The following is a 20,631-nucleotide window of genomic DNA, read 5'->3' as shown; positions in this document are numbered from 1 at the left end:
TGAGGAATCTCCACACTCTTCTCCAAATTGGCTGCACCAACTTGCATTCCCACCAAGAGTGTAAGAGGGTTCCCCTTTCTCCACATCCTCTCCAATACATGTTGTTTCCTGTCTTGCTAATTTTGGCCATTCTAACTGGTGTAAGGTGGTATATCAATCCATCAGAATACTAGAGGAGAACATAGGCAGTAACCTCTTCGATATCAGCCACAACAACTTCTTTCAAGATATGTCTCCAAAGGCAAAGGAAACAAAAGCAAAAATGAACTTTTGGGATTTCATCAAGATCAAAAGCTTCTGCACAGCAAAGGAAACAGTCAACAAAACAAAGAGGCAACCCACAGAATGGGAGAAGATATTTCCAAATGACAGTACAGACAAAAGGTTGATATCCAGGATCTATAAAGAACTCTTCAAACTCAACACACACAAAACAGACAGTCATATAAAAAAATGGGCAGAAGATATGAACAGACACTTCTCCAATGAAGACATACAAATGGCTATCAGACACATGAAAAAATGTTCATCATCACTAGCCATCAGGGAGATTCAAATTAAAACCACATTGAGATAGCTAGACAGTTTTATGCTGAAGACTTGCATCCTTTGGCACAGGGTTTTTTTTCTTCTGTTATGTGTTTGATCATTTTTCTGCTTCTGCTTTCTCTTTCTGGTGCATCTGTGAAGGGGATGTTGAATTTCCAAGAGTGACCATCCCTTAGCTTTTCCCGTTTAATCTTTGTTTTGTACAAAGAAGCTGTTCTTGAATTTATCTTGACAACCACTTTTAATTTCTGAGGATTCTTGGCCTTGCTTTGGTACTTTCTTCCAAACTTGTCAAATGGACAGGGTTTTCCTGCCTAGGGAGTAAGGGCCTGATAGCTAGAGCCTATGGCCCAGTGAGGGAGGGGCCTTTCTGGTCCAGAGTGCTGACTTCAGCCACTTTGACTACCTGTCTGGATGGATACCACATGGGTGTTCTTAGCCACATCTGACCTGACTCTAGTTGAGTTTGAGCATCTCATTTGTGTTATGGAGATATGGTTTTGGCTGCTTTCATTTGATGATAGCAAGGTTTCTTTCCATACCATTTCTCTGTTTGTTTTATTTTTTTCATTGACCTGAAGTGTTTTATGCACACAGTAAACATATAAGGCTTAGTATCAAAAAGAGTAGTTCCTTCTTTGTTCTCCAATGCAACTACTTTTGGCTGCTTTAGATGATCATTAGATAATATCCTTCTAATACTTTTAATCTAATACTAGAAGTTCCTTCTAATACTTTTATCCCTTTTAATTTAAGGGATAATCCATTGTTTTCTTTCTCCCTATTCCTCCCAACCACTTACAGAAACACAGCTGGGTCTCTCCTCCCAACTCCTTGCTGCCCAACAGTAATGCAATACAGTTGAACAGTAACCTTCATTAGGGTCATACTGTATCTACCTGTAATCTTCACAGCCCAGCTGTGTGATTACTTTTTTTTCCCACAACTTTTTATTTTCTCTGGAATTAATAATTTTCTTTAGCATATTTTTTAAAATTTACTTCTATTTCTTTGTTAAATCATCTATATGGTCTTTCCTATTAAATCCTTTGTATATTCAAGTACTAGACAAATTCTATTAATTTTAATTTTATTAAAAAAATTTTTTAAAGCTTTCTGACTTTATTTAAGACTGGTGCTGGGAGTGCCTGGATGGCTCAGTCATTATGTTTCTGATTTTGGCTCAGGTCATGATCTCAGGATCCTGGGATCCAGCCCTGCATCAGGCTCAGTGCTCAGCAGGGAGTCTGCTTGTCCCTCTCCTTCTGTCCTGTGCCCTGCTTGTGTGTACTCTCTCTCTCTCTCAAATATATAAAACAAACAAACAAAAAACTGGTGCTGTCTTGGTCTGATGGATAGCTTTTATCCTGGTAACAACCTTTATATATTGCTATTTGTTATATGGAAATTATTTGTTTCCAAACTATTTGCTATTTGTTCTATGGAATCTATTTGTTCTGTGGAAAAATGCCACTGGAATTTTGATAGGAGTTGCCTTGACTCTTTACTGTATGTCATATTAACTTTTTAATAATTTTCCAGTTTATGAGCACAGAATATCTTGCCATTTATTTGTATCTTCAGTATGTTTTATCAGTGTTTTGTAGTTTTCAGTATACATGTCTTTACTCTGGGGTTAAATTTATTTCTAGGGTTTATTTTTTTTAATGTGACTTATTACCTTTTTGATTTTTCTTGTTCATTATTAGTGTATAGAGGTAGACAGTATTTTTGCATATTCTCTATTCTGTAGATTTAATGAATTTATTTATTCTAACAGTTTTTTTGGTGGTCTTTAGAGTTTTTAGTATGTAGTATCATGGTGCCTGTGGATAGTGATAGTTTTAATACTTTTATGATTTGGATCTCTTTTATTTCTATTTCTTGTCTAATTGCTGTGGCTGAGACTTCCAATATTATGTTGAATATAAATGATGAGAGTGGACATCCTACTCAGCTTTCTCTGTTGAGTATGATATTTGCTGTGGGTTTGTCATATATGGCCTTTATTATGTTGAGGTATGGTATCTCTTTACCTGCTTAATTGATAGTTTTTATAACAGATGATGTTGAATTTTATCAGGTGCTTTTACTGCATCTATTGAGATAATCATATGATTCTTATCCTTGATTTTTTTAATATAGTATATCATGTTGATTTGTGGATGTTGAACCATCCTTGCATTCTTGGAATGAATCTCACTTTATCATGATGTATAATACTTGTATTGTTGAATTTGATTTGCTGATACTGAGAGTTTTTGCATCTATGTTCATTAGGGATATTGGCCTGTAATTAATTAATTTTCTTTCTTTCTTTCTTTCTTTCATATTTTAAGGTTTTATTTATTTATTTGACAGAGAGAGATCACAAGTAGGCAGAGTGGCAGGCAGAGAGAGAGAGGGAAGCAGGCTCCTCACTGAGCAGACAGCCAATGCAGGGCTCGATCCCAGGACCCTGAGCTAAAGGCAGATGCTTTAACCCACTGAGCCACCCAGGCGCCCCTGGCCTGTAATTTTCTTTTTGTGGTGTCTTTGTCTGGTTTTGGTGTCAGGGTAGTGCTGGTTCGTAAAATGAATTTGGAAGCTTTCCTTTCTCTGCATCTTTTCGGAGGACTTTAGAAAGAATATGTATTAAATCTTTGAATGTTTGGTAGAATTCACCACTGAAAAGCCTTCTGGTCTTGGAGGTTTGTTTGGGAGGTTTTTGATACTAGTTCAGTTTTAGCAATCAGTCTGTTCATTTTTTCTATTTCATGATTCAGACTTGGGAGATTGTTTCTAGGAGTTTTTCCATTTTTTTTCCTACATTGTCCAATATGTTGGTTTATAATTGTTTGTAGTAGTCACTTACGATCCCATTGTATTACTTTATTTCTGATTATTTGAGCTCTCTTTCTCTTGTTGAGTTTATTTAATAGCTTTTCAATTTTATTTATCTTTTCAAAGAACCAACTCTTAAGTTCGTTCATATTTTCTATCACTTTTTTAGTCTTGATTTATTTTTGATCTGATCTTTATTACTTTCTTCTAACTTAGGCCTTCCTTTTTTTCTCCCCTAGTTCCTTTAGGTATAAAGTGAAATTGTTTGATAGTTCCTATTTCTTGAGAGAGTTGAGTATTGCTATGAATTTCTTCTTAGAACTACATTTATTGTATCCCAGATTTTGGTGTGTTATATTTCTGTTTTCATTTGTCTCTAGGTATTTTTCCATCTTTGATTTCTTTTGTGACATAGTAGTTTGGTGACATGCTAATCTCCACATAATTATAGTTTTTCCAATTCCCTTTTGTAATTGATTTCTAGTTTCATACCTTTAGGGTTGGAAAAGATGCTTGATACTATTTAACTCTTATTCATTGACACTTGCTTTGTGGCCTAACGTGTTATCTGTCTTGGAGGATGCTCCATGTACACTTGAGAAGAAGGTGTATTCTGAATTTTGGATAGAATGTTGTATGTGTGTGCACGTGTGTGTTTATATACATATATATGTATACATATACACATGTATAGAGCTATTAAGTCCATCTGGTTAAATGTATTATTTAATCCAATTATTTCTTTACTGCTTTTCTGTCTAGATGATCTGTAATAACTGTGATGCTAAAATCCCCTACTATTATTGTATTACTATCAGTTTCTCTTCTTCGGTCTCTTAATATTTGCTTTATATGCTTTGGTGCTTTTATGTTGGGTTCATATATTTATGTTATATCTTTGTGCTAGACTGACCCCTTTATCATTATGTAATACCCCCCTGTCATTTATTTCAGACTTTGTGGTTATTGTAAGGTTCACATGTATCATCCTATGTATATAGTTATCTATTTTAAATTGATAGAAACTTAAATTTGAACATATTCCAAAACTCTACATTTTTACTTCTCTACCATATTTTATGTTTTTGATGTCAACTTTTTTTAAAGCACATATCCTTTTATTCTTTCTTTCTTTCTTTCTTTCTTTCTTTTTTTTTTGAGTAGGTTCCACGTCCAGCGTGGAGCCCAGTGTGGCACTTGAACTCACGACCCTGAGATCAAGACCTGAACTGAAATCAAGAGCCATATGCTTAACTGAGCCACCCACGCACCCCTTGATTCAACTTTTTACAACTTGTTATTTTATGTATCCTGTAACTAATTATTGTAATTAATTTCACTACTTTTGTGTTTTGCTTTTTTAGTAGCTTTAGAAGTTAGAATTCTAACTTTATCTATACCTTTCCTAGTGAGATTTTTACTTTCATATATTTTGCAATTAGTGCCATTTTTCCCCCCCAGCTTTAAAAAGTCCCTTTAAGGTTTCTTGCAAGGCTAGTTTAGTAGTGATGAGCTCCTTTAGTTTTGCCTGTTTGGAAATCCTTTATCTTCAATTCTGAATGATAACCTTGCCCAGTAGAGTATTCTTATTTGGAAGTTTTTTCCTTTCAGGAATTTGGGTATGCTATGTCACGTATAGCATGCCAAGTTTCTGTTGAGAAATCTACGATATGCTTATAGGGTTTCCCTTGTTCATTTATAAAACAAATAACAATTTGTTTTATTCTTGCTGCTTTTAAGATTCTCTCTTTAACTTTGAAACTTTTAACATTTTAATTATGTGTCTTGGTGTATCTCTCTTTGGGTTCATCTTGTTTGGAACTCTGGGTTTCCTAGACCTTGATGCCTATTTTCTTTCCTAGGTTGGGGATGTTTTCAGTCATTATTTCTACCAATAAGTTTTCTGCACCTTTTTCTCTTTTCCTTCTAGGACCCTTATAATGTGAATTTGAATTTTATTCTGTTTGATGTTGTCCCATGATTCCTTAGGTTATCTTTATTTAATTTTTTTTCTTACTATATCCTGGTGTATTTCATTGCTTTGTCTTTCAGCTTTCTGATCTATTTTATGTTTTGTCCAGTGTTCTGTTCAACACCTCTAGTATATTTTCCAGTCCAGTTTTTGTGTTTTTTGGGTCTTTGACTTTTGCTTGGTACTTTGTTATGTGTTCTGTCTCTTTATTGAGGTTCTGTGTTTATCCATTCTTCTGATTTCAGTGATCATCTCTATGACCATTAATTTGAATTTTTTAAAATCAGGTACTTATCTCCATATCATTTTCTGAGGTTTTGGTTTTTTGTTTGTTTGTTTCTTCTGTTTCCTAATTTGGCTTGGCTCTGTTTTTTTCTATGTATTAGGTGAAATGCAGGCACTTTTCTCAGTCTTCAAACAGTAGCCTTGAATAGGTGATGGATCACTTGTTCAACCTTGTCCTGGCTCTTGGTTGTCTTTCAGACCTTTGTGATTATCTCAGTTGTCTGGTTTATTATAAATATGCCCCCTTTTTGAGGGCTTTCCAAGGCCTATCCATGATCGAAGGGGATCATAGCACCCAGTTTCAGTCTGATTAAAAGCGAGACCTTCAGGCCAGCTTTGAAAGTGTGCAAATATATTTAGTCCTCTGAGGTCACATTTGTAATCATTGCTGGCCTCCAGGTCAGATATGGAGATTTTCCCTGAGTGTGAGTCGCAAAAATCTGAGTTCCAGGTGAATGTATATGATCTTCTCTGGGAAGTCTTATTCAGCTGTAGTGAGGCCAAAGGGGTGTGTGAGGATGGTGTTTCCCTGCTTTTGTTCCCTTGGAGTGCCTCCGTAGCCTCTTGATTGTGAGAAACCTGAGGTCTGTTCCTGAGGCTAGAGCTATAGGCTGAGTAAATGGGCCTTTTTCACAGAAGACTGGGATTGTTTCAGTTTGCTGTTTGTGCAGGGCCCTGGGATTGATGGCCTGCCAAGAAAAGTCTTTCCAGTTGTTATAATCTGGTGGAGCTCTGGAGAGTCAGCCCTCAAGGAGTGTGGATTGTGTCCATCTGCTGCCTTGAGCAAGACAGTTAGAAGGTGTAGAGAACAGGGCACACTTAGCTGCTTTAGAAAGACAACAGGAAAATAGGAATGTATGTTTCCATGGGCTTCTGTAATGGAACAGGAGAGTGCCTTGTCTGTATTCTGGCTTTAGGATGGGAATAGGAGACTGGCCTGACAGTTCATGCTCATGTTCCAGCTGGGAAGTTGGGGAGTACTGCAACTCTCCACCTGGACTCAGCAAGTACCACAAAAGCTCATGCCTGCTGTACCAGCAAGGTGGTGGTAGCCCTGCTAGTAGGCCACGTGGAGAGTGCATCTGTGTCATCTACCATCCTCATTTGTCTCTGTCTCCTGCCTCTCTGGCCAGTGCCCCCACATTAGCAAATGAGTCTCTTTTACATACAGTCTAGGGGCCTTTCCAGACTACTGTTTCTTTGCTAGGTCTTGGAGGAGACCACAATCCCTCTAAGAGGGGAGTCTGTTTCTTTATAGCACTTGAAGCCTCCCTGGTGTTAGTTTTTTTGTTTTTTTCAAGCCAGGTGTTCTGTGGGTTTATTTCTCTGATGTACATCCTAAGAGTGGGGTCACCAATGTGGGGGACCAACCTTTTTCTCCTCTGGGAGATGCATCTGTGTGGTGAGATCCCTTCTTGTTGTGTGTTGCCATGTCATGAATGGGTGTTTTTTGGGAGACTGTCTCTACTTCTCCTGTTTTGATATGATCCTTTTATCCTTTGTTGTGAGAATCAGTGCATTTAGTTTTTAGATCTCTCTGCACAGGGGAATGATCTTAGGTAGCTGTAGATTGGGTGTGTTGATGGGAGGAGGACTTTTCCTACCACTACCTTGGATCACCCCCTCTAGGAGCTTGCTTTTTAAGTTTCTTACCATCTAAGAAATTTCCTTAGCTTTATTTTCTAGCCCTTAGATTCAGATTGAGATTTGCATTTCTTAAGTTATATTTTTTCTATAAGAGAACATTCTTATTCTACTATCTTATTCTTTCTTGCTTCATGAGTTTAAATTCTTTTACAAGCATGAAGATACAAAGTTCTCATTTTTCATTTTCTTTTTTCCTTGCACATTGATTTTTCTATTTGTTTTCTTAACTTCAGATTTTAGATGAGAGATTTCTTCAGATACTTAAAAGTTGGTAAATAGCTGTTTGAAAACTGTGTAGGAACCTCATTACTGTGGGAAAACTGTGGGACCTCATTACTTGTGGCCTTTGCTGTCAGGGCATTTTGTCATGGATTTGTTTGGGGAACCTCTCATATTGGCCTCTGTAGTCTTTGTTCTTGTCATATTCCATAGAGAAGGCTCCTATAGCTAGCTGTCTACAGAGAGTAAAAGCCTAGCAGAAAAAGATGACTGAGTGGAGAAAATGGTTTTCAAGTTTTACTGTATAAGTTTTGATTTAACCCTGTGGTACTCTAAACTGTTCTTGATCTTTGCCTACTTTCCAAAAGATACAGTGGGATGGCTACATGGAATGTGGAAGGGAGGCTTGTCAGACTTCTTTTTAAGTTGACTTTTAGATGTCAGCTCTTCTATTTTCAGTCCCATGTCTACCCCTAATTCCAGAGATAGTTGCTACCACCAATTGGACTTTTTTGAGAAGTTCTGTGAAATAAATTGTGTTGTGTTTTCTATATTGTGGCTGATCATTCAGTTTTTCCAGGTTCTGAGTTACTTCTTTCTTTCTACTTTCTAGATGCCAAAACATTGTTACTGTCACATCCTTTCTTTTTTCCTTGACAACTGTAAAAGCCTTCTGAAAATTCCCTTCACTTTTGCATTTTAGTATGTCAAGAGGGTGTAGATGTGAACATATGTCAATCTACCATATTCAAACTGGAAGTCTTTTTCTATATAGATAACAATTCTTTTGTAAATGAAGAAGACTAACTTTGTGTTTTGAGTTTTAAGGTTTCTTTTTATTGTTTATCACTTCCCTATTTCAGTGGTTTTTTTTTTTTTTGCTATATAGATATGCAGTTATGTAGTGAATTTTTCCCCAATTATTAGTATTTCTGTTTTTAATTTTTAAAAATTTAAAAATTTTTTTTATTATGTTCAGTTAGCCAACTTATAGTACATCATTAGTTTTTGATGTGTTCAATGATTCATTAGTTTCCCTTATCTTGAACAGAGTGGACAGATTACATTAAATAGATAAGACATTAACTATCAGTTTTTTTGGAATCACCATTGTGCTATGGTTGTTTCTGATTAATTATTTATATTGGTAAAAGACAGGAATCATCAAAAATTTCCAATAATGAGAGGCTGATTGATTAAATTGTGTTTGCACAAAGGAGCACTTAGCAGCTGTGCAATGGGAACATGGAATTTTTATATGTATTGCTGCGGAGTTATCTTCAGGATATCCCAGTGAACAAATGAAACACTAAAGGATGTTTTAGAATGCTACCTTTTATATAATGGAAGGGAATATGAATAAATAAAATACTGATATTTTTCAAAAGGAGTGGTAAAAAGGTAAACTGAAAAGGAATTTTTAGAGGAAGAGAGAAGAACATGTGGATAGGGAAGTAGAGATGGAAGATATATGGGTTATACCTCCATTGTACCTAAATTTGACTTCAGAATCATGTAGCTGTTTTATATGCTAAATGTAATAGTTAAATAAAAAAGAAAAATTCGCATTTCAAAGAAATTCAGACAAATAGGAATAATTGAATTTAACCACCAAACAAGTTAGTGACCTACCCATGCAGTGGAAAGAATTACCTTAAGTGACCTGATTTGAACATTTCTAGTGGAATACATCATAAGGTTGAAAGAAAAAATTCTTAAAGTAATCTTAAACTGCTATCAGTATGTTTTGAAACTATTATGAACATACTCTAAAATAAAGCAAATAAATAATGAGCATCATAAGGAATTAGAATAGAGAATTAAAGAAGTTAAACTTGAATTTTAAATTCATAATGGAAATATAAGTATTAATTTATTTTTCTTATGCTTTTCTCAGAAGTACCACTGAAGAGACCTACAAATAATGACAACCCCTTAGCAATGAGTTGGCACCGAGGTTGTGGTCTCTAAATATCTAAATTTTTGTTATTGTTGTTTTATCTTGCAAGAGGAGGAAGGGATCCTTGAAGGTAGTTGTTTCTGGATTGGGCTGGGAAATATGCAAGGTGATCCCGAGATATCTTACCATTCTAGAAAGTAAGGAAATTATCTAAGACTAAAGACATATGGTCAAAAGTACCCCCAGGCTACCAGAAGGGGCCTCCTACTGGTTTAAGGTGGATAATTTGAGGATTAAAAAAATGACTTTAGAGCGCCTGGGTGGCTCAGAGGGTTAAGCCTCTGCCTTTGGCCCAGGTCATGATCTCAGGGTCCTGGGATCGAGCCCCACATCGGACTCTCTGCTCAGCAGGGAGCCTGCTTCCCTCTCTCTCTGCCTGCCTCTCTGCCTACTTGTGATCTCTGTCTGTCAAATAAATCAATAAAATCTTTAAAAAAAAAAGACTTTAGGGGCACCTGGGTGGCTCAGTCTTTGGCTCAGATCATGATTCCAGAGTCCTAAGATTGAGCCCTGCATCGGGCTCCCTGCTTGGCAGGAAGTCTGCTTCTTCCTCTTGCACTCCCACTTCCTGTGTTCTCTCTTTTGCTGTGTCTGTCTCTGTCAAATAAATAAGTAAATCTTAAAGGAAAAAAAAAAAGACTTTAATGTTGAAATACATAAAGCATACAAAAATAATTTAAAAAATACACTAAAATTAAAAAAAAAAACATTGTCAGTTATCCATTAAGGTTGTGAAGACACTGACTCATCATTTTTCAAATTGATTAGAAATGTTCAGATTCTTTTTTTCAATTTCCTGTCAAACTCTATTTTTTTTTTTAAGTTTTTTTGTTGATTACAGTGAGTGTGCAAGCATGAGTATGAGTGGGAGGAGCAGAGAGAGTGAGAGAGAATCTCAGGCTGAGTCTGTGCTGAGCTTGGAGCACAATGCAGGGCTCCATCTCCTGACCTGAGCTAAAACCAAGAGTTGGACACAACTGACTATGCCACGCAGGTGCCCCTGTACAAACTGTATTTAATATAACTCTTAAGTTACTGAGGATAAAGTTCTTTGTAGAAAAAATTAAAAATCATCATTTGGTAACTCCTAATGAAATAGTTGATTTAGGAAGTTATCATGAATTGGTGCTAAAACCATTAGGTTAAAGGCTTGATGTGGGGAGAACTTCCCACTGGAGAGTTCAGGCTCATACCATCTGACCAGTTGATTTTTTAGTACTATTAAAAATGGGACAACCAAAAGAAAAAAAAAAATGGGACAACCAGATCTGTATCTAATGAAGTGATGCAGTTGGAGGTACACAGTAGCAACCAGTTATGAAGTTGTTCGGCCAAGAAAAAAGAAATTGAACTTTAAACCTCTAGATATAATTATCAATTATGGAAATATGGAAAAGTAGAGGAACACATTAAGTGACAGCATGGTGAAGCAATTATGCAAATAAAGAATGGATAGGAAAAATATGTCACTTCTCCAAATTAATGGCATGGTTATGAAAGAAAATAGGGGGCCTAAATGGTCACAGTAACTTAATGTACTCTGTGAAACTTGTTTGAATTTTGATTTATACAAATCTGGTTATAAGGAGTACCTAATCAGGAGAATCTTGATATAGGTGAATTATCAGATAATATTAAAAATTATAGTTTTGTTAGTTGGGGTATTAGCGTATAACATAGAAACCTTAATCACTATTTGACATTTAACCTATAATATTCCAGTAGAGGTGGGTAGAGGCAAAGGTCAGGGAATAGATAAAACAAGATTGGTAAAATGTAGGAACTATGGAAGATGGGTGGAGGTACATGGAGAGTCAGAATCCTGTCCTATCCGTAGCTGACTGTAACGTGTGCTGCTCTGGAGCTAGATACGCTGGATTTGAGTCCAGGCTCCACTTCTTATTAGCTATATGATATTTTTAAAGTTATTGAACTCCTGTAAGCTTTAACTATATTACCTGTTAAAAAAATGAAGAATATATTTACTTCATAGGGTTAGTGTAAGCATTAAATGAGTTAATACATCTAAAATACTTAGAACAATGCCTGGAATATTAAGTATTTACTATGATTTTCTTATTATTACTGTTAAAGTGTCCCAGCCTCTGAAATAAAGGGGCTATGTCCGATTAATGACATGGGAGCTCAGAATTATGTTTTTACTACAATCAAGTGAAGTTACATATGGCCCTGGGCCCATGATGTCTGTAGCTTTTTAAGTGTATAATTTTGCTTTTTTCAATCTGTGTATTCCTTCCTCTTGTCTCCTGAAACTGCTCTCCTTATTAGACAGTTATCTGTACATGTGTGGGAACGCTAATGTTGACATGTTAGAGAACAGCTAGAGAACTAAAGAGGAGCCAAGCAAATGCAAAGTTTGTGATATGGCTAGACTTTTTGGTAGCACTTTAAGAGGTTATGATTTATAACCTTGGAATCACTTTTAGTCTGTTGTGTTTTAGCCCTACAGGTGCTCATATAATTGCCCAATTTTCGAAAAAACTTCTTGATGACGATATTTCTATTTTTTCTGGATCGGAAATGTTGCCTGTGGTTAAAGGAGCTTTTATTTCTGTGTGTCGTCAAATATATGGTACATGTGAAGGCTTACAGGTGTTAATTCCTTATTGTTTGCATGAGTCTATAGCAAAGGCATGGAAGAAGGTAAGAAATTTCAATCTTTTTCTCCTCTCTGCAAATCTTTATTTCAAATATAGTCACTATTGTAATGCAGTTTTAATCTTTTACTGGGGCAAATATGATTTTCTTAGCATCACAGTACTCTAGGGAACATAATGCTTTTTAATCTGGTACAGGATGACTTCACCTCATTTCCTGTGAGGGCAAAGTTCTAGGACCAAACTGGGCACTTCAAAGTCTTTTCTCTTGGTAGGAGAAACATTAGATAATTATCTTTGTATAAACTGACATTCTTTTTCGGAAGCTATTTCTGAGCGATTTTTATGTGCAGCTGGGGATTTGTTATGGACACTGGAGATTATAATGTAGCAAGAGTCAAATGTAGTATGTTTCAGTACTAAGCCTTTTTTCCCACATTTATATACTTCATTTAAAAATAATTTTAGATGATACATAATTAAAAACCAAATAACTTAAAATTTGAAGGTAATTTAATTTTAATTATATTAAGGATCAACTGTAAAAATGTATCATGAGATCTTATGAATAATGCTGTCAATAAAAAATAATGTAATCTGTTGTATTTTAGACAAGTTTGCTATCAGAAAGAATTCCTACTCCAGTAAAGGGTTTGGATTCTGTTTCTTCGGTAAACCAGGAATCCCAAAACATGTAAGCACAATTGACTAAACTTACCTGTTTTTCTACATTTGCTGAAATAATTTAAATGAGAATGTAATTGAATAGTGTAGCAAAAATGCACCTGAAACTAATATCACACTGTATGTTAATTAATTGGATTGAAATAAAAACTAAAAAAAAAAAAATACAGGAAGGAAAATGTATATGTATAGGATTAAGGAAAATTACATGTGGGGGAACTTTAAAGATCATGTCATACTTGTACTTTATATCTAGCATTACTTAATACTTGCTTTAAGGGATATTCTTAAGAAAAATTAAAAAATAGCATTTCAGGTAGATATAGTTTAAAGAAGTCAAACAAAAAGTCTTTTTCATTTCCTTAACAGTATAATGGTTTAACAAATAGTTAATTCTTCTGTAAAAATCAGCTAAAATTTTTACTGATAGTTGTCACAAAATTAAAACCATTGCCATTTCGTATGTGTGTGGGAGAGAGGAGAGGAGAACATTTCTGCAATTTTTGAGGTAATTGTTAGATGTTTTCTTTTCTTTTCTTTTTTAAAAAAGATTTTATTTATGTATTTAAGAAAGAGATAGAACAGAGGAATGGGGATGGGTGGTGGGGGTGGCAGAGGGAGAAGCAGACTCCCCACTAAGCAGGGAGCCCGACGTGGGCTCCATGACAAGACTTGAGACCATGATCTGAGGCTAAGGCCCCTGCTTAACTGACTAAGCCACCTGGGCACCCCAGATCTGCTTTCTTTGAAATCTTCTATGATTTGTCATTTTTCATTTCATTTATGCATTCATTTTCTAATTCATTCCACTATATATTGGACCAAGTGCTTTCATTTCTTGGGGATACCTGTATGCCTTAAGAGCTTACTGTGTCCTGTAGAATAAATAAATACAACATGGTAATATAGTATGCTAAATTTATATTGTGGGGCCATGTGGGATCCATTGGGAGGCACCTTGTGGGGGAATCTTTCCATAAGAAGTTGTGGGGAAATCTTTCCATAAGAACTCACTTTCCATAGAAGTTAAAGAGAATAGATGTTAATTGACTAAATACTGAACATTATTTCAGATGGCAGAAATAATATGGTCAATAGGCTAGAAGAGGGAACATGATTAATGTAGTTAATACATTTTACTCTCAGTAATATTTTTAGATTCTGAAGTTAAAATGTGAAGGAGCTAATAAATTATATGCCACTTCTTCCCTCCTAAGTTGTGAACTGAGTAATAATGATAAAGAAGTCAAACAAATCAAAACACTGAATAACAGAGGGTTCCTAAAAATCTCAAGAGTTAGATTACCCTTCTGTCATATTGGCTGTGGACAGCTGTAGGCTTCCCTCTAAAGCAGAGCTTACAAAGATCAAACTTAACTACATAGTAGAACAGAGGAGAATGTGTGTTTCCTCCAGGTAACTGGATCACAAACAAGTAGACTGAGAGAGAGTCATTGCTTAGCTAGGCATTCTGAGGTTATTCCACAAATCTCCTGAGTCCCTTCTAGGCGAGGAGTTAATGATTAGGAGGGTCAAGCAGTGTTAAACTGGGGAATGTGTTTCGTGTAGGAACTTGATTCTGGGGGAAAGGGAGGATCTCTCAAAATATGATATTAAAGTCTTAGAAATAAAATATTTTATAGAGTTTTTGATACTATATAGAGTCAGAACTATTAATTTCATTTTCATCATCAGAGTTCCGTTAGCTCATAGAGTTGAATGTCTCCTGTTCTTTTGTGTTAATTGAGAAGTCAGTATGACATAGACATTATTTGTTCCTTCATAATTTGGTTAAACTTGAGTGTAAAACCATCTGTGTTAGTTAACTAGAGTATCCTAATGCCAGTACATAGCAGATTCCTAATATGTTTCTTTTCCTTTAAAAAAAAATTCCAGTTTAATTAACATATAGTGAGTGTTATATTAGTTTAAGGTATTCAATATAGTGATTTACCAGTTCCATACATTACTCAGTACTCATCATGGTAAGTGTACTCTTAAATCCCTTCAGCTATTTCACCCATCACCCCACCCATCTCCCCTCTGGTAACCATCTGTTTGTTCTCTAGAGTTAAGAGTCTGCTTTTTGGTTTGTCCTTTTTCATTTGTTTTGTTTCTTAAATTCCACATATGAGCAAAATTACGTGGTATTTGTCTTTTTCCAGCTGTCATATTTCACTTAGCATTGTACTTTGTAGCTCCATCCATGTTATTGAAAATAGCATGATTTCATTCTCTTTTATGGCTAAGTACTATTCCATTATGTGTGTGTGTGCACACATATATATATACACACAGACCACACACATGCACACTTATATACCACTCTTCTTCTTTCGTCTAATGATAGACACTTTAACTGCTTCTGTGTTTAGCTATTGTAAATAATGCTGCTATAAACATAGGGGATATATCTTTTTAAATTAGTGTTTTTGTATTTTTTTGGGTAAATACCTAGTAGTGGAATTAAGAGAATCTTTATTTGTTTGTTTCCTTCCCTACTTTTCTCCTCTTCCCTTACTGTTTCTCCCTACTTAAGTTTTTCTGTTCATTTCTTCCTGTGCAGTTTAATGTTTTTTTTCTTTTTATAGTCATATTTTAAATAAATATTGTGTTGGAATTTTGAGGCTCCTGTCAGTGATGATGTAAATATCACAGATAGAACTAAAGAACTAAAAAATAAATTGATCATGTGTTCATTTCTAGAAATGAGGCTCTGTCTGTGGCTTCCTGTTGCCCTAGGCTTATGGATTGCCAAAGCCCCACTTTTAGAGCCTGTGTTATACATGCAGAAGCATTTCATTATATGTAATACTATTTTATTTTATTTTAATTAACATATATTACTTGTTTCAAGGGTATAGGCCTGTGATTCATCAATTTTACATAATTCACAGTGCTCACCATAGCACATGCCCTCCCCAGTGTTCATCACCCAGCCACCCCATCCCTCCTGCCCTCCTCCACTCCAGCAACCCTCAGTTTGTTTCCGAAGATTAAGAGTCTCTAATGGTTTGTCTCCCTCTCTGGTTTCATCTTGTTTCATTTTCCCCTCCCTTTCCCTGTGATCCTCTTTTTTCTCAAATTCCTCATATCAGTGAGAATATCTGATAATTGTCTTTCTCAGATTGACTTATTTCACTTAGCATAATACCCTCTTTTCCATCCATATCGTTGCAAATGGCAAGATTTCAGTTTTTGATGGCTACATAATATTCCACTGTATGTATATGTGTGTGTATGTATATGTGTGATATATATATATATCACATCTTCTTTATTCATTCATCTGTTGATGGACATCTAGGCTCTTTCCATAGATTGGCTATTGTAGACATTGCTGCTATAAACATTGGGGTGCATGTGCCACTTCATATCACTACCTTTGTTGTATCTTTGGGTAAATGCCCAATAGTGCAATTACTGGGTTATAGGGTAGTTCTATTTTCAACTTTTTGAGAAACCTCCATATTGTTTTCCAGAGTGGGCACACTAGCTTGCATTCCCACCAACAGTGTAGGAGGGTTCCCTTTCTCTTCCCCTTTCTCTGCATCCTTATCACACCTGTTGTTTCCTGACTTGTTAATTTTAGCCATTCTGACTGGTGGTATCTCATTGAGGTCTTGATTTGTATTTCCTTGATGCCAAGAGATGTTGAGCACTTTTTCATGTGTCATTTGGTCATTTGGATGTCTTCTTTGCAGAAATGTCTGTTCATGTCCTCTTCCCATTTCTTGATTGGATTATTTGTTCTTTGGCTGTTGAGTTTGGTAAGTTCCTTATAGATTTGGATACTTTGGATACTAGTCCTTTGTCTCATATGTCATTTGCTAATGTCTTCTCCCATTCTGTCAGTTGTCTTTTGGTTTTGTTGATTGTTTCCTTTTCTGTGCAAAAGCTTTTTATTTTGATGAAGTCCCAGTTGTTCATTTTTGCCCTTGCTTCCCTTGTCTTTAGCTATGTGTCTAGGAAAAAGTTGTTGGAGCTGAGGTCAAAGAGGTTGTTGCCTGTGTTCTCCTCAAGGATTTTGATGAATCCCTGTCTCATGTTCAGGACTTTCGTTCACTTTGAGTCTGTTTTTTGCGTGGTATAAGGAAGTGGTCCAGTTTCATTCTTCTGCGTGTGGCTGTCCCAATTTCTGCAACATCATTTGTGAAGAGACTGTCTTTTTTCCATTGGACATTCTTTACTGCTTTGTTGAAGTTTGGTTTACCATAGATTTGATGGTCCATTTCTGGGCTCTCTAGTCTGTTCCATTGATCTGTGTGTCTGTTTTTGTGCCAGTACCATACTGTTTTGATGGTGACAGCTTTGTAATAGAACTTGAAGTCTAGAAATGTGATGCTGCCAGCTTTGGTTTTCTTTTTCAACATTCTTCTGGATATTTGGGGTCTTTTCTGGTTATATTTAAATTTTAAGATTATTTGTTCCATTTCCTTGAAAAAAGTTGATGGTATTTTGGTAGGGATTGCATTAAACATTGCTCTAGGTAGCATGGACATTGTCATAATATTTATTCTTCCAATCCATGAACATGGAACATTTTCCCGTTTCTTTGTGTCTTCCTCAATTTCTTTCATGATTATTCTATAGTTTTCTGACTACAGATTCTTTGCCTCTTTGGTTAGATTTATTCCTAGGTATATTACAGTTTTGGGTGTAGTTGTAAATGAAATCTACTCCTTAATTTCTCTTTTTTCTGTTTTGTTGTTGTATAGAAATACAACTGATTTCTTTGCATTGATTTTATATTTACATAATTTTATATAATACTTTACTGAATTCCTGAATTCCTGTATGAGTTCTAGTGTTTTGGAGTGGAGTCTTTTGGATTTTCCATGTAAAGTATCATATCATCTACAAAGAGTGAGAGTTTGACTTCTTTGCTGATTTGGATGCCTTTTGTTTCTTTTTGTTGTGTGATTGCTGAGGCTAGGATTTCTAGTACTATGTTGAATAGCAGTGGTGAAAGTGGACTTTCCCACCGTGTTCCTGACCTTAGGGGAAAATCTCTGTTTTTCCCCATTGAGAGTGATATTTGCTTAGGTTTTTCATAGATGGCTTTTGTGATATTAAGGTACGTACCCACTATCCCTACACTCTTTCATCAAGAGTGCTATAATTCGTCAAATGTTTTCTCAGCATCTATTGAGGGTATCATATGGTTCTTGTCCTTTCTTTTATTAGTATATTGTATAACATTGATTGATTTGTGGATGTTGAACCATCCTTGCAGCCCAGGAATAAATCCCATTTGGTTGTGGTGAGTAATCCTTTTAATGTACTGTTGGATCCTATTAGCTAGTATTTTGGTGAGAATTTTTGCATCTGTGTTCATCAGGGATATTGATCTGTAATTCTCCTTTTTGATGGGGTCTTTGTCTGGTTTTGGGATCAAAGTCATGTGGGCCTCATAAAATTAGTTTGGAAGTTTCCTTCCATTTCTGTTTTTTTTTTTTTTTTTTGGAACAGTTTCAAGAGAAAATAGTTATTAATTCTTCTTTAAATGTTTGTTAGAATTCCCCTGGGAAGCCATCTGGCCCTGAGCTCTTGTTTCTTGGGAGATTTTTAAAGACTGCTTAAATTTCCTTACTGGTTTTGGGTTTGTTCAGGTTTTCTATTTCTTCCTGATTCAGTTTTGGTAGTTGTATGTCTTTAGGAATGCATCCATTTCTTCCATATTGTCGAATATGCTGGCATATAGTTGCTCATAATATGTTTTTATTATTGTTTGTATTTCTTTAGTGTTGGTTGTGATCTTTCCTCTTTCATTCATGATTTTGACAATTTGGGTCCTTTTCTTTTTGATAAGTCTGGCCATGGGTTTATCAGTCTTATTCATTCTGTCAAAGAACCAGTTCCTACTTTTGTTGATCTGTTCTACTGTTCTTTTGGTTTCCACTTCATTGGTATCTGCCGCAATCTTTATTATTTCTCTTGTCCTGCTGGGGTTAGGCTTTATTTTTTTGTTCTTTCTCCAGCTTCTTTAGGTGCAGACTTAGGTTGTATAATTGAGACCTTTCTTTTTTCTTGAGAAAGGCTTGTATTGTTATATATTTTCCTCTTAGGATTGCCTTTGCTGCATCCCAAAGACTTTGGACAGTTGTGTTTGCATTTTCATTTGTTTCTGTGAATTTTTAAAAATTCTTCTTTAATTTCCTGGTTGACCCATTCATTCTTTAGTAGGATGCTCTTTGTCCTCCATTTATTTGAATTCTTTCCAATTTTCCTCTTATGTTTATGTTCTAGTTTGAAAGCATTGTGGTCCAAAAATGTTCAGGAAATGATCCCAATGTTTTGGTACCAGTTGAGACCTGATTTGTGACCCAGGATGTGATCTATTCTGGAGAATTTTCCATGTACACTAGCAAAGGTTGTGTATTCTGTAGCTTTGAGATGGAATGTTCTGAATATATATGTGACTTCCATTTGATCCAATGTGTCATTTAAAGCCTATTTCCTTGTTGATCTTTTGCTCAGATGATCTGTCTCTATTTCATTGAAGGGGGTGTTAAATTCCCCTAGTATTATTTTATTATTGTTGATGTGTTTCTTTGATTTTGTTATTAACTGGCTTATATAATTGGCTACTCCCATGTTAGGGGCATAGATATTTAAAATTGTAAGATCTTCTTGTTGGATAGACTCCTTAAATATGATAATAGTGTTCTTCCTCATCTCTTACTATAGTTTTGGTTTAAAATCTAATGTGTCTGATATAAGGATTGCTACCCCATCTTTCTTTTGATGTCCATTAGTGTGGTAAATGGTTTACGACCCCCTCACTTTCAATCCTGAGGTGTCTTTGGATTTAAAATGAGTCTCTTGCAGATAGTGTATTGATGGGTCTTGTTTTTTAATCCAATCTGATACCCTGTGTCTTTTGATTGGGACATTTATCCCATTTACATTCAGGGTAACTATTGAAATATATGAATTTAGTGCTCTTGTATTCCCTGTAAGGTGACTGTTAGTGTTAGTGTATATTATCTCTGTTCCTTTATGATCTGTGTTACTTTTGGGCTCTCTCTTTGTTTAAAGGACCCCTTTCAGTATTTCCTATAGGGCTGTATAAGGCTGACTTGGTGTTTGCAAGTCTTTTAGGGTTTTTTTTTTTTTTTTTTTTTTGGTCTTGGAAGATTTTTTTCTCTCCCCATTTTTGTTTTCTTTTTCTCTCCCCATTTTTGTTCTCTTTTTTTCTCTCCTACTATAATCAGCCTAGCTGGATATAGTATTCTTAGATGCATATTTTTCTCATTTAGTGCCCTGAATATATCATGCCGGTTCTTTCTGGCCTACCAGGTGTCTGTGGACTGCTGTGAATCTAATGTTTCTACCATCGTAGGTTGCAGACTTCTTGTCCTGAGGGGCTTTTAGGATTTTCTCTTTGTCTCTGAGACTTTTAAGTTTTACTATTATATGACGGGGTGTTGATCTATTTTTATTGATTTTGAGAGGGGTTCTCTGTGCCTCTTGGGTTTTGATGTCTGCTTCCTTCCCCAAATTAGGGAAGTTTTCCACTATAATTTGCTCTAGTATTCCTTCTGCCCCCTCTCTCTTTTTCTTCTTCTTCTTGGATCCCAAATATTCCAATATTGTTTTGTCTTATGGTGTCACTTATCTCTTGAATCTCCCCTCATGATCCACTTCTCTTTTATCTCAGCTTCTATTCTCCATCATTTGTTGTTCTGTATCCCTGATTCTCCCTTCTGCCTCATTTATCCTAGCAGTTAGTGCCTCCATTTTTTATTGCATGTTGTTAATAGCCTTTTTAATTTCAACTTGGTTAGATTTTAGTTCTTTTATATCTTCAAAAGGGGATTCTTTAGTATCTTTTATGCTTTTTTCAAGCCCAACTATTATCTTTATAATTG

The 20,631-nt window shown here is 35.6% G+C and overlaps 1 protein-coding gene across 1 annotated transcript in view; it reads left to right on the top strand.

Annotated features, from left to right (window-relative positions):
- TBC1D32 (TBC1 domain family member 32) overlaps positions 1 to 20,631 on the top strand; it is a 242,268-nt gene that overhangs the window by 60,496 nt on the left and 161,141 nt on the right. The window contains exons 17-18 of the mRNA XM_059400634.1: positions 11,918 to 12,119; positions 12,685 to 12,767. Of these exons, the coding sequence (XP_059256617.1) occupies positions 11,918 to 12,119; positions 12,685 to 12,767 (285 nt within the window). The remainder of the gene's footprint in view (positions 1 to 11,917; positions 12,120 to 12,684; positions 12,768 to 20,631) is intronic.

This window comes from Mustela nigripes, chromosome 5, assembly GCF_022355385.1.
Source record: "Mustela nigripes isolate SB6536 chromosome 5, MUSNIG.SB6536, whole genome shotgun sequence".
NCBI classification, from domain to species: Eukaryota; Metazoa; Chordata; class Mammalia; order Carnivora; family Mustelidae; genus Mustela; species Mustela nigripes.
This window is presented reverse-complemented; position numbering and strand designations above follow the sequence as displayed.